At 40.7% G+C, this 14948-nt stretch overlaps 1 protein-coding gene across 4 annotated transcripts in view; it reads left to right on the top strand.

The window, feature by feature from the left end:
- afap1 (actin filament associated protein 1) overlaps positions 1-14948 on the top strand; it is a 77846-nt gene that overhangs the window by 54862 nt on the left and 8036 nt on the right. For 2 of the 4 annotated variants that reach the window (XM_074623543.1, XM_074623542.1), the window contains exons 7-14: positions 2961-3047; positions 3683-3758; positions 8036-8188; positions 8372-8583; positions 9183-9328; positions 9482-9596; positions 11039-11278; positions 14460-14589. In XM_074623543.1, the coding sequence (XP_074479644.1) occupies positions 2961-3047; positions 3683-3758; positions 8036-8188; positions 8372-8583; positions 9183-9328; positions 9482-9596; positions 11039-11278; positions 14460-14589 (1159 nt within the window). The remainder of the gene's footprint in view (positions 1-2960; positions 3048-3682; positions 3759-8035; positions 8189-8371; positions 8584-9182; positions 9329-9481; positions 9597-11038; positions 11279-14459; positions 14590-14948) is intronic. The other 2 variants (XM_074623545.1, XM_074623544.1) reach the window with 1 other exon arrangement.

The following is a 14948-nucleotide window of genomic DNA, read 5'->3' as shown; positions in this document are numbered from 1 at the left end:
CTTTTTCTATTTGCCTCTTGAGCGTTTCTTTTTTTTTTCCACCTTCTCTGGAACTTGTCTTCTACCCAGAGGGCATAAAACTTCAATAATTCTTGCATTTCTTATTACCGACTTGGATAATGGAAATAAAGATTTCTTACAGTGTTGCCCACCCTCGTTGAATCAGCCAGCCAGCCAGCCGGCAGTGTGTCCTCGTGACAAAAGTGAATTTAGCAAATGGAGATGAGGGACGGTAAAAGGAAGAGGAAGCAAGGTGAGGAAAAAGAAGGAGAAGGACAGTAATGAAAGGAAGAGAAGTGGGAAAAGGAAAGCTAAGAGAGTACCTGAGGGTTTCCGTAGCCGCTCGTTACAGTAATGATTCTGCCAGATGTTGTCTGCTAATGATGTGTTTATGGACTGCCCGTGTCCATATTGTGTCCATTCTCTAAAACTGTATGTCTTCCTCTCCTGTCTTCTGCCTTTCTGTCTTTCTTTCTTTCTTTGTCTCTGACTGATGTAATATCTTCTCTCTAACTTCTCTTTTCTTGTCCTTTTTCTGCATGAAGTTTGGGGAAAGTAAGTCGTACGTTTCACTGTTTGCGTATTCGCAGCTAATCTGCTCAAATGTGCTTTTCAAACGCCTCCCTGACAAACCCTGAGTGCATCATTGTTGTCCACTGCAAACTGACAAGTGCATGGTCATCATGTGTACAGTAATTATGGTGTTTAATTAATGTTTATTGTCATAGGAACACGTATACTATAGCATTAACCAAATGCCACATACAACAGCATTTCTAGCCTGAGCTCATTTCCCTTGATGGGTCTTTTAAGATACAAAAACTCAACACAAAATAAAATACATAAAGAGCAAAACACAAACAATGAGACATTAGAATTAAAAAAAAAAACCTCAATGACAAGATCATTCATGAATGCACCAAAACGAATAATAATAATAAGAAGAATAAAGGAAGGAATCCCATTCACCCCAACAGAAAGTCAGACAGTGAATAAAAGCACTGTTCGTGCCACTTTAGTTTATTTCTCCTTTGGATATAATAATAAATAGGCGCAGCTATTCTGCAGCACAAACCACACAAACATCCTCCTAAAATGCAGAGCGAAAGGAACAAATAAAGATCGAATTACAATCATTTCAGAAAGACCTTCAGTTTTCATGCATCAGTTGCATGTGGTGAGTGCAGCCAAAGGCGAAATGGTTCAAGCCCACAGAGCATGGAGAATGATTTCTGATCATTTTTATGGAAATAATAAAAATGATTATAGAAAAAAAGCCCAATTATATGCAGTCAAATGAGTAAAGCTCTGTATTGGTTGATTTTAAAAACACATTAAAAAGCTGCAGTGGGTAAAAATGGAACAAATATGACTGAAAAAAGTTATTTTATAAAACAAACAAATGTTTTCAGAAACGTCATGTTGAGATCAGTTGAGGAAATACCAAGCACCGCCCACCAGCCGCATTTTTCTGAAAACATTTGAGGAGAGAAATAGGCATTACAGTAACAGAATATTGATTCATATTTGATCAGCGCTGCCTAGTTTGACCGTTTGATCAGAGTTGACAGCTGCCTCCATTGAATGAACAGCCAATAGGAACGCTCTCTCTCTGAAATGACCTCTGATTGGTCAAAGTCTCCTTTCACGGGCTTGATTTTTTAAAGACTGAAAACAAAACCATGAGGAGGTGCAGAAGTCTAGTTTTCTCTCAGAACACTTGAATTACAATATGCTAAAAGGTTATTATGGAATTTTTGCACAATGATGCCAAAAATATTCTGCCTACTGCAGCTTTAAGTTTTCAGATCTTCACTACACCTTCTGTGTATGTACACTTAAACTAATTTTATAGCATAAAAATGTGATATGTACGCTCCTGGGAGGTGAATATGTATAAAAAAACACACGTCAGTGCCCTCATGCAGCGATAAACTGTCAATCACCAGCATTTTCTTTTATTGAAAGTAGTGTTTCGGCACCTAAAACTACCGCACGCAGTCCCACTACCTCCTCAAGTTTGATTTGTAGTACATCATCAGACATACGTAGCACCCCAGTCTGGCAGACGTAGCTCTTCCAGTGGAAGATAGACATGATGTTGCAGTCTGTCCCGCTCTCCGGCCTCTTGAGCTGCTCCCTGAGCCAAACCCATGGAGCCACAGTCTGTCATTTCCCCCGCGAAACCCAATTATGCTCCCTCCAAGCCAAAACCAATGAGCTGAGGAGCTCTGCGCGGCCAGAGACGGTTCAGAATGCTTGCGGAGAAGACGAGAGAGTGCATTAGCCAACTTGCGCACACAGCGGTTCAACTGAAATCTCTTTTCCCGCTGCCCACCGCTCATCCACACACACACACACCCCGCCACACACCTAGGATTGGCAGATCTGACGGCGGGTTGCCAGATCTGAAGTCCCAACGAGGTCGCGGTAATGCACGCTGGCGCCCTGTCCAGAGCCCTGCAGATCTCATTCACCCCGACTGGACCTTTTTATTGCATAAGGATTCCATGGACATTGTAAAACTCTGTGGTGTCTAATGTGTGTAGCAGACACCCCGTCCATTGCATGCACGCTCTCTTACCTCCCGTAGCTCCTCCGCTGCATGCTCTGTATTGCCTTATGATCCCCTTGGCTGCCATTCAGTAGCATGATGGGATATGAGAGAGGAGGGAGTTCACCGTACATGTGGCCCGCATTACCCCAGGCATGCTTTCCAGGCTGAAGAAATGAGTTGCTTAATTATGTGGCAATGGTGTGAGGAAATATTTTAGGATTTTAAAAAGAAGGGATCCACCCATGTGTGATGTCTGATCAGGGTTAGGACCTAACATTCCACCGGCCCAGTTAGACACGGCAGTGTGTAGATTGAACTCCCTCACTGGTGATCAGGACTTTCCGTCTGTTTAATGTGAACGGTAGCCTCATTAGTTAATTCTTTATTACCTTATGTCTTCCAGGTGATGAGAGAGGTGTGTGCTAATGGCTGTGTGGACTTGGATAGAGCTGGATCTGGATCACCGGTGCACAAACCCGAGCTGGAAAAGGTAAACACACCCATACACCGATCGGCTGGATCTGCTAAACTCAAATCCTTTTCCCTTTCCCGCTCTTTTTTTATTATATATATAGCATAAAGCAATGTACACAAACATTCTGCAACAACCCCTTGAAGCTTCTTACTTTTTATTTGGAGCTCAACTGTCTCGTCTTCCTCGCATGTCACATGATGCCTTAATTGAATTGTTGTAGTAGACGAGCATTTGCAAATATACCTCCATCCCATAAAGGCCTCTTTTCTTTGGCATAGTTGAACACAATCACACCGGGTAGTAAAAAAACTGTTTGCCAAATAAGACTTTATTCTTTTTGGCACAGAATTGTAGGGAGCTGAAGGGGGAAAACACTGCGTTATTTGGTTCTCATTGGGAAAAGCAGGTAACCACTGGAGACATACTGTACCCAGCACACATATGTGTGTGCCTGCGTATAAACATGCGTGTTTAGTGATGGAAAATGAGCTACATCAGAGGCTCTTTAATGTCAAACTGCTCAGCAATGTACAATGTAATTAGACAGCTGTGTGCGTCTTTTTTCGGGGAAAAGTACAGTTTTGTTCACTTTGTACCCGTCTTTTGCCTCCGTTCTTCTTCTTCTTCTGTGTGGCCTCGCTAACTGCCAGAAGTCATCGTGTGACAGGCCGAGCTCCGACGGCGAAGCGCCTCATGAGAACGGACACGGCGATTGCAAGGACCAAGGTGAGAGTCTTAGAAATGAACATCTGTCGCTAACAGAAGTGAGTCATTTTTACATCCAGGTCATGAAAGCATTTTAGTTTTTTTTGTGGTAAAAAACACAATGTCTGGAAGGACTTTTCTTGGGAAAATCCCTCTCTGGTGCATAGGACATGATGATTTCTGGTTAATTGAAATCAAAAAGAAGAAGAGCAGAAGGCAGTTGAAATGAGCAACAATAGCGACCGTGGATGAAGGACCACGTAGAGGCAATAGGAAAGACGTCAGGATACTAACCACACTGTTTTTACTGACACTTCATGACGATTAAGATCGCTTCTACTACCATCAGAAAAATGACACCTTTATATAATAAAAATGACCTTCTTGTAAAACGAACAAAGACGCTAAATCAGACCGTAACTAACCAAAGAGAGGTATACCACCAGTCAAAATTAAATCATATACACTTAAAACATTACCCACCGCTATCTCTGGCTAGCACATATATTGGCGCTGGCATAAATTGACATGCACGACACACTAAATTACATTTTAGATATTTATTATTTAGATAGTTTGAGATACTGTTTTTCAGAAAGCGATTTTTCTCTCCATGAAAAAGCCTCCATCGTATTATTCTGGCGATTTAGGGTTAGAAAATGTGGGCTAAACCTCCGCGGTCCCGGCAACAGCTGGTTTTGCCGTTTTGCCAGGTATGTCATATCTGACGCAATTTATTCCTCCCGACAAAAGTTCTGTCTTGAATATATAACGCAACGCTATCAGCTCTTTGTCCACAATACAAGACAGGCAGACTGGGAAGTCAATCGGTATCGGCTGATTAATTGTCTCTCGGCTTTATCCTGCTCCAAACTATAGTTATTATATCAGACTTAAAATCCACTATCGGTCGAACCTCTACTTTCAACTGTTCATGACAAATAACCCAACTATCTGCGGATGAAGATTGTATGATACACTTGAAAGCCGGACAAAGCTAGCAATTGGACTTTAAGCTGAGATTGTTTTGTGTGATGTTTCAACATATGCGAATAGTTAGGTGTTTAATTGAGAATAGATTTTTTTTTTAATGGGAAATCCCCATCATAAAACACTGAAATCGCACAGTGCTGGGATTTAGATGCCATTAATTTTAGCCCCAAAGCCTAATAGTTCAGTTAAATGAGGGGTAGGACATCAATATTGCTGTTTCTTGAATTGTTCTCAACTTGGACCCAGTTCTAAATCCTGAGATATTCCAGCTGCTGGATTTATTTAACACGGAGACGGTCTTCCCCTGCTGAACCACATGCCAAAACAAAGAGATACGAGCGAACTGATTATTTACTGTTTGTTTGTTCAGCAGGCAAAATTCCTTGGAGAGAGAATTTTCATTTTACTTGTCAGCTCAGTTATTTGGATTGTCAACTAAAATTTAACACTTTTTTTTTTTTTTTTTTTTTTTTCCTCGTAAAGATTAGTTCATTTTTCCAACATAATGTCTGAAACAGATTTCCCACCAGCAGTTAATTTTCCAATCTGGTTGTGTTTTTATGGAGTCAGCACAGAGCTGTGATTCATGGACTTGGTTACGTCATGTTTATGTGTCATTGCTGTGAAACTATGGAGAATGTAGAAACGGGGATCAGCAACAATCTCCCCCAGATGAGCTTCATCAATCATATCGAATGGTTGATTACTTCTCCGGGGAGGTAGGTCTCGACCTTTCTGGCCTGTTACATGTAGAAAATATATAGAAACCATCATTCAGTATGTCACAGCCTTCATTCTCACCCTCCCAGTATACACTTGTGCTCGGAGATGAGGAAAAGTAGTCCGCCCAAAGATAAGGCTTTTTTCACTGAAATGCTGCTGACCGATCGTTGACCTTGTTTCCAGAGTCAGTGTTGTCAATATGAATTTGGTCATTTCAGCAATGCTATATGGGTGCATGTTCTTCTAAATGCAAAAGCTTCTGGGAAAACGTGCGTGCTGCAGCGTTCCGAAAGTTGAACTAGTTTTTTTTTGCTGTGCGTCTACATTGACAACAATGGATTTTTTAGCGCGCTAAAGACGTTATTACACCTTATACACGTATAGTAACTAAGGGTGTAAGAACATTTTTAGATATTGCGTTTTTTGATACTTCAATCAATTCTCAAAAACACCGTATAGATTTTGAATTAATGGTTTACATGCAAAGATTAACTCTTCCAATACTTAATTTCATTTGCAAAGAGATGCGCCCTCTCAGTGTATGTGTACTCTCAAAGTAGTACTACGATGTTGGATGTTAACAGGGACTGTGATATATGTAAATGCAGATCCCATTGTTCTGATTGCAATAAAAAGTACACTTTTTTGTACTCAGATTGTATGCATATGATGGTGTGTTCTATATATTATGAGTCTTCCTAAAATTAAATTAAAAGAATTGCGATATATTGCCTTACTTACAGTATCGTAATATATCGCAATATATTGAATCATAACCCCTGTATCATGATACGTATCGTATCGCCAGATACTTGCCAATACACAGCCCTAATAGTAACACCGATTGGACTACTTAAGATCTGTCATGTGATGTAAATCTGAATAAGGTCACTTGCAGCCACACATCGGCTCAGTCTGGTGTATAACTTTTGAATCCTTGAAGGTTTTAAGTTAGATATCTCTGCTACCAATCTTTTATTGTCATCCAGTAAACACAACAGTTTTATCTGTGAAATAAACATATTAAACTGACTTCTTGGACTTACCTCTTGGTCTTGCTTCAGTCATTCCCTCATTGAGCCCTGAAACCCTCTTTTCAGCTTAATCAGCCACATTCTTTCCATGACTGGTAACAAAAAGAGCTGATTTACTGGAATCAAATTTACCTGATCAGAGTTTTCCTCCTCCTCGTCTCCTGAAGGGAAAAATAATAATAATTCCTCCCTTTTTAAAAAGGCTTGAATTGCTTTCACATCTGTGTGTCTGCTTTCCACCTCAGGCCTGCATTGTGTGTGACGTGTGTTTGTGTACTTTCAGTATTTCGAGAAAAAAACCCTGCGACTGAAATTGAGTGCAGACAGCTTCCCCATTTAATTAAGGCAGTCGCCATGGTAGTTATCACATCATCCAGGGAGGAAACCGCACTGCGGATAAAACATTGAAACAGAAGTTTATGAGTTTTTGTATTCAAAAGAATTGAATACCAAGAATTTCTCTCATATACACACATTAAAATACATCCCATGCCACAGTTGACAAAAAGAAGCTATTTCCTCATATAGAGAGACGGACAGACAAACAGACATCGGGACTCAGACATATCCTCTGAAAACCTGGCTTACTCGACTGTGGCCGTCCTTTCCGGAAGAATGTGCACAGACCTTCCTCCCTCTCTCTTCCTGTCTTTGGATAGAAAATAGGCCGGCAGAAATCAGCCCATTCAGACCAGTGGGGATGCTGGGATTGCAAACTGAAACTAATTCTCCAACAAAGAGCTTTGGAACCCACAGGGGTCTGATTCAAATTCTGAACTCATGGTTGTTTATAGTAGAGCCTAGAGTTGCTCTTTCTCTTCTTTTTCTCCTTCTTACAGTATTGCAAAAGCATTCAAACATAATTGAATCAGCATAAATGAAGATATAACATTTCTCATTATGACGGTAAAGCACATAAAGTCTGCAGGGGTCCTTCACTAAGCACATCACACAGTGTTTTAATAATTTCCCCTTCATTTAAAAGTCATGAATTCAATTCACAATCTCTGTCTTTGTCTCTCTCTCTCTCAAATTCAAATAAGCTTTTTTGGCATGAATGTTCAGGTTACATTATGGCCAAAGCTAAATTACATATTATTTTCCTCGCCAAAATTTAGCGTAAGTTTGGAGCGTTATTTAACCTCCTTCACAACAAGCTAGTATGACATGGTTGGTACCTTAGGTTTTCTAGTTTCATATGATTCCAGTATCTTCACCTAGCTTTAAAACTTAGCCCACTACAACCTCTGAAAGATCGATTGCGTTAATGCATTAAAGAAATTAGTGGCGTTAAAACAAATTTACGTTAAGACGTTATTATTGCATTAACTTTGACAGCCCTAATCTTAATATCCTCCATTAGCTGTAGCTCCAACTGCTGACCGTGTTGGTCAGAGGCCAAATCAGTGACCAAACTACAATAACTAACCTCCTGTTGTTTTTAGAGCACTAATCTTTGTCTCATAACAAAACATTATATTCTACTGTACGCTGATGATGTCCTGGTTTATCTCTCTCTCTCTTTCTCTCTATCTGTCTCTCTCTTAGGAAAAGGAAAGAAGAACTCAAAGTCAGAGCAGAAGACTGGGACGGTGGGGAAGGGAGCAGGGAAGAAGATCACAAAAATCATTGGTCTGGGTAAGAAGAAGCCGTCCACAGATGAGCAGACCTCGTCAGCAGAAGAAGACGTACCCACATGTGGTAAGAAATAGACATCAAAGTCATTATCTTAAAGGTCTCATGTGTTTCAAACAAACTACTTTGTTATCCAACTAAGTCTAAAGGTAAAAGTGTTTCTACGTGTTCCCATTGACTTCAGTCAAATAATGTAAAAACCTATTAAAAAGTCAGTTTGGTTTATCGACAATTTGCTTTGCTCGACAGGCTACCTGAACGTGTTGTCCAATAACCGTTGGCGGGAGCGCTGGTGCCGTCTGAAAGACAACCAGCTGCTCCTCCACAAGGACCGCGACGACCTGAAGAGCCACATCGCCTCGCTGCCCCTTCGAGGCTGCGAGGTCAGCCCCGGCCTCGATCACAAACACCCCTTTGCCTTCCGTCTGCTCCGTAACGGCCAGGAGGTGGCTGTACTGGAGGTGAGCTGTGTTCAAAGAATCTTGTTGACCTCCAAATGGTCTATATGATTCTGTATTATGAGGAGATGTGTATTCCTGTGTTAAAGTCAGCTACTAAACTCCACTGTCAACAGTGAAGCAGAAATGCCAGGGAATATATTAAAGCACATTGCTTGTCATGTTTTCCTTCTTATTCTTGGTGTTCCTCTCATGTGGTAAAACATCTCCTCCACCCACCAGTGACTTCTGTCTTTGTGTTTGATGTTGTTGGTGTATATGAACTTACTCCAATTGCCATTTCTTCACATAGTCTGCACGCTAGCCTCTGCTAGACATTTCTTTTCCCTGTAAAACTATATCATTACTAAGCCTTTGATGGATGGTAATATGCGAAAAGTGGCCAGTTCCTACAACAAACCGAAAGAGCTCTAAATGTGAAGAAATTATATAAATTAAATTGTTCATGATGAGAAAGAAAGACAAAGTGTCCTGAACTCTTATCGGAAAGCTATTTTAGGTCCTGGTGTTAACTAAAAAGAAGAAGATGAAGTTATGGATCTAATAATTTCATTCCGTCATTTGGCCAACTCCTGTAACTCTTTTAACTGCTTTTCCTCCAGGCCTCCTCCTCTGAGGAGATGGGTCGCTGGTTGGGGATTTTATTGGCTGAGACCGGCTCCACCACCGACCCTGCCACCCTGCACTACGACTACATCGACGTTGAGACCACCGCCAATGTCATCCAGCTGGCCAAGCAGTCCTTCTGGTGAGGGACACGCGCAGTTTCTCTAGTGATGAAAACGCAAACCTGACACGTTTTTAATTTTCTGTTTAGCATTCTGAGAGTCTGAGATTAGAGAAGTGTACTTTATTAAGTAGTGGATTCTTTTGAATGGATCGTGGTGTTTTCTCCTCACAGTTTCACCAGTAAGCGTGCTGTCTCTCCTAACCCGTACCTGGACAACCCAGTCAACGGCTACGCCTGCCCCACTGGTATGGCTCTGCACTACGACGATGTGCCCATTAACGGAACGGTAAGGACACACCTGCTCATCTGTGATGTACATACGTAACGAGTAGGCTAAAGCAGCTCAACACACAGCGACGACAGCTGCGATAAGAGTGGAGTTATGCCCAGGATTTCAAAAAACAGCTGGATGGGTTACTAACTGCTTTTCACTTTTCTGTGTAGCATGGTGTTACATCGCTGTGTCTTTATGTGCTTCAGTGTTCTCCCTGCTCCTCTGTCTCGCCTCTGCTGTGTGCTGCTACCGATGTGTCTGTTTGACTTAATGATTATGAAATGATTTGTAAACCTTTAAGAAATCGTTTTAGTATTTTTTTAAGTATTAACTATTTTTCTAAATAATGTTTACAGATGTTTTACTAAGTATTATTAACCATTTAACAAGGTATTATAATCATCAGTTGCAGCTTTATAATAGCCATCCAAAATAGTGTCGTAGTGCAAATATATGTCTATGTAATGTTTATAGATGTTTTACCAACAATTTTTCACAAATAATATCTTAATCATTAACAAATACATGTTAAAATCACATGAATCATAGCATTACTAGTAATTAGTACACATTATTAATTAGAATTTCATTGTTTGTTAACATAAAAATGACTGTTAACTAAGTTTAATTAACTTTAACTAAGTTTAATTAACTATCAGTTAATAAATGAAGGTTATTATAAAGTTTTTCCATGACCGATCTATCATCACATCGCATGTTTGCTTCACAGTAAATAATCAGAGCAGCGTGTCGCTACGTCGTGAAAAAAGAGCGCAGAGTCACAGAGGCTGTCTGCAAATAAATCTGACCACACTAGTTGAAAATTACGTTATTACAATTATATATCATTATAATAAAAAAAAAATACCCTGCAATATTGTAATATTATCTTTTAGGAAAGTTTTTCATCCTGACATAATTTCCCATAAATGTGGTCGTTGTGACTTTATGGGTTGCGCAAGTTGAGCCATATGTAGAAGCAGTAATGTGTAATAATCAGGTTGATTTGGAAAGCCGTAGGAGGCTGATGCAGCTTGTCCTGATATATATATACATTGTTTCGTGCGAGTCTTCAACAATGACCACATTTATGGGAAATATGCCATGTTGAAATAAACCGGAATATTCCTTTAAGGCCATATCACCCACCCCTGATTTATTTATTACATGTTATAATGACACGTTTAGTCATATACTGCAATAACACTTGGTATGGCAAAGTAGTGTAACTAACTTTATACTGCTGTCATCTCTCCTTTTCTGTTCTTCTTTCATCTTTCTTTCATATTATTATGTATTATGTCTCTCCTCTCCTCTCCTCTTCTCTCCTCTCCTCTCCTCTCCTCTCCTCTCCTCTCCTCTCCTCTCCTCTCCTCTCCTCTCCTCTCCTCTCCTCTCCTCTCCTCTCCTCTCCTCTCTGCTTGCTTGCATGCTTATCCGGTCTCTAACCCAAGGAAGTGCAGTACTCCAGTCCCAGCACAGGGGGGTGCCAGCTGAAAGAGGAGGTGCACTATGAGAACGCTGACCTCTATGAGAACATGCCCTCGCCCAAGCCGGACACTCGCCGTCCTCCCAAGCCTTCCTCTTCTTCTACCTCCTCTTCCTCCACCTCTACCAGTCACTGCAGAACCCCCGTTTCTAAAATCTCTTCTAAGTTCCTCGCTGCTGATACTAAATCTAAAACCACTGCTCAGGTGACTTAACACTCTGCTCCTGTTTCCTGTTCTACACTCGGACATTCACACTGTTCACCAGTCATTTTACTAACCTTTAATGCAGTGTTTTGTGTGTGTACTTTCAGTGTTTGTGTCTTTATTACCTTAGAATGAGCCGTTTATATCTACATAGGAAGTGGGTCCTCTTGTTTGCCAAAAACGTCTCTCTGTCTGCTGCAGCTGGAGTTTGTGGCCCAGAAAACAAAGAGTCATTGTGACACCTTTCATTAGACATTTTATTAGATTAGATTAGATTAGATTCAACTTTATTGTCATTGCACATACAAGCACAACGAAATGCAGTTTTGCATCTAACCGCAGTGCAAACTAGTAAAGTGCTGATAAGACAATATATACAAATGAGGATATATTGGTGTATGTACATAGGCATATACATACATACAGATTGTAATTAAAGTGCAAGTGATCGACATGTGTTGTATTCTGATGAATAACAGCTTAACTATAAGTTCTAAACTGATGGGCCTGTGAGTTCAGCAGGGTGGTGGTGTTGTGGAAATAGCTGTTCCTTAGGCTGTTTGTGCGAGACCTGAGGCTCCTGTACCGCCTCCCTGATGGGAGGAGGGCAAACAGTCCATGGTTGGGGTGTGAGGGGTCCCTAATGATGTTGTTAATTCATTGTTAATAGGATAAATATTAGGGCTGTCGATTGATTAAAGTATTTAATTACGATTTATTTGCAAATCATCTGTTCAAAATGTACCTTAAAGGGAGATTTGTCAAGTATTTAATACTCGTGGAACCCATTTTCATTCACATATCTTGAGGTCAGAGGTCAAGGGACCCCTTCGAAAATGGCCATGACAGTTGACACCGAGGCCGATATGTGTTTTCCCTTATCATCTCTACAGTGCATCCCTTCACTAACCTGGGGAATCCCCTGATTTGCATCCGCTGCGAAGAGGAGATTCTGCTTGTTATTCCTGCAGGAGCATGCTCTGACTCAGCAGAGAAGGTGTTGATTTTGTTGGCCACCCGCAAGCACACCTCTCTTTCCCATCAGCCTGTGAACCGAGTTCCCCCCCCTCTGGTGTAGTTCTTTAGTAATTTGATTATGACCAGGATTCACGCAACATGCGCTTCAGCTCCAATGAGACATGCTCCAGTCAAGCTTTTTTAGAGCTGATACTGATACAATGATATCAATAATATCTGAAACACACCAACAGTGAGGTTCAGCTGAAATACTTTTGATCAGATCTGTGTTGGACTGTTTTGTGTGTGGTTGTCCCACATAGTGTAATCTCCTTTACAACGAGCATCAGCTGTGTGTGTGATTTATATTTTTACAGCCGTGCTCTAAGTGCCACCCTGCAGCCACATACGTTACCACGTTATGTTGTGTGGAGCTCCGCCTCCTCTTTGATGTGTGTGGCGTGGCCGGGGGGGGGTGTTAACATCGCCTTCGAGACCGCAAAGTACCTCTCCACTGTAAGAAATAGAGGTGTACAACAGACTGCAGGCAGCACTGAAGGCCTGAAAATCCAAGCTTGATGTCAGGAGCGTTTTTACCTATAGATCCCTGATTGCTTGGATATGTTGGATTAGAAGAATATTTTTATTCTTATTTTTTATTTTTGAAGATTCCTCCTATAACTGTATCCTTTTCAGCAAGACAAACCCACTGCCATACGTCTCCTTACAACCCAGATCAGGTTACGGACATCACAAAGCCAAGCTGTGTAGTACTCCAGACGTTTATAGACCTGTCTCACCTTCAGACAGCTCAGACAGAACAACAAGTATCATTATATAATCAGTTGTTGGATATTCAATGTGATATAGTCACTCAGATTGAGTTTCAGGCTATAAAAAAAAGTGTGTATGTAATTAAACCATTGTTATTGTGGGCCAGGTGTCATGATAGTGTAGAACTTTCAGTTCTACTCTGATAGCCATCCCTTATTCTGTTTTTCACAAAGTAGTTCCATCCTTGAAAGGACAATCCTGATAAAAAAAAAAACAAGAAAAGAAAAATGGTGTTACACAACCCCTACTAAAAAAACACATTTTCTAACATGTTAGCAGCTAAAGAGATGGATATTTTTCTCAGGAGACCAAACAGAGGCCTTGTATTCATCAGGTGGACACAAACACAATTCCAAAAGAACGCTAATGTAGCTCTGTGTCTGTTTGTAAATGTTATAAAAATAAATTAGTGTTCTTTGTGCTTTGTTGACGTAGCCGGGCCGGTCTAGGGTGTTTTTTTAGTGCAGTGGTTCTCAAACCGTGTGAGTGAGCACCGCAGCATTCCGTCCGTCTCTGTAATCGTTGCCTCAGTCCAAAAGTCAACATTTATTGAAAAAGAGAGTTCGTAATTATTTCCAAAATTCCTTACATGTTTTTATCTTACGAAATATTCTGCTTCAAAACCATATTTGTTGGCGTTTAGCCTTTCAAAAACAACAGTTTCACTGCGGTTAAAAATGTTGTTTTTTTTTACACCCACACGCACCTGTAACAGGGCGGTCTAGCAACAGTCCCAACAGCACCTTAAATTATATTTATATAAATATAAATAATAATGAAGACGGCAGGAGATGAGGAGAAACCAATGTGTATTTTTGTCTGAAAACTCTGAAAACAGCTGACAGTATGAGACCCAACAAATGAAGAAGACATTTAGAATCCATTACAGCCCCAGTCACGTCAATAAAAAAGTGTTTTGATAAACTCATCATGCCAACTGATTTAACATACAAGGACTACCGACTGACAGCGGCGTGAAAATATTTTCTTCCTCCAAAGGGGGTTAATGACCGAAAAAGTTTGAGTGCATGTGAGCTTGCCCCATTGGGATCCACCCTCTGGTCCCCCCATAGACATACAGCTAAAAGCAAGGATAACAAGCTGAACAAAAATACACATAGAACTATTATGTACATACAGGTTGGTGAAAGTAGGTATATGCTGTATATTAATGTCTATAAAAGGCAACAAAAACATCCAATGCCTCTATACAAGTCAAGCCATTTAACCTGCAGCATATCCATCATGTTTACAGGTTTGATTTTGTACCATTTTTGGGACATATTCTACATTTAATGTACAGTATGTAGCTTATATACTGTATACAGTACAGTATTAACATTTCTGAGGTATTGAAAAGTCTCCCTCCTCCTTGTTTTTCTCCAATCAGCTGAAGGGAAAGAAGGGAACAGGGCCCAATGGGATGGCGTCCAAACAGAAGGCCGAGCCAAAGAACCAGCCCAAGAAGAATGGAGTCAACGGGACGAATGGGACGGCTTCTCTGAAACGCAACGGCTCCGGTAAGTAGCAACAAAAAAAACAGGGTTTACATTCTTTTCATTGGGGATTTAAGTGTTGATATCAGAAGGGCTCATCATATTAATGCAGTAAAAAGTAGGAAACGTCAAGTTTTTCTATCATTTCTTCTAAAAATTCTAATCTGAGCGTAGTCCACCTTTCCCAAGTCAGCTGTTGTGTTGTGAGTGAGTATCAGACAGTGAGTCTGGCTCCCCAGTCCCAGCCTCACCACTGCTGATTGCTTTCTAGCAAAGCTCCGCTCCGCAGCACTTTGGAAAATGCAGGATGTCCAAATTACAGTTGGTTTAAATAAGGGGGGGGAGTAAATAACTTGAAAACCTATGCTACCCTCGAGACGATC

The sequence above is a fragment of the Sebastes fasciatus genome, chromosome 22 (assembly GCF_043250625.1).
Source record: "Sebastes fasciatus isolate fSebFas1 chromosome 22, fSebFas1.pri, whole genome shotgun sequence".
In the NCBI taxonomy this organism is placed as follows: Eukaryota; Metazoa; Chordata; class Actinopteri; order Perciformes; family Sebastidae; genus Sebastes; species Sebastes fasciatus.
This window is presented reverse-complemented; position numbering and strand designations above follow the sequence as displayed.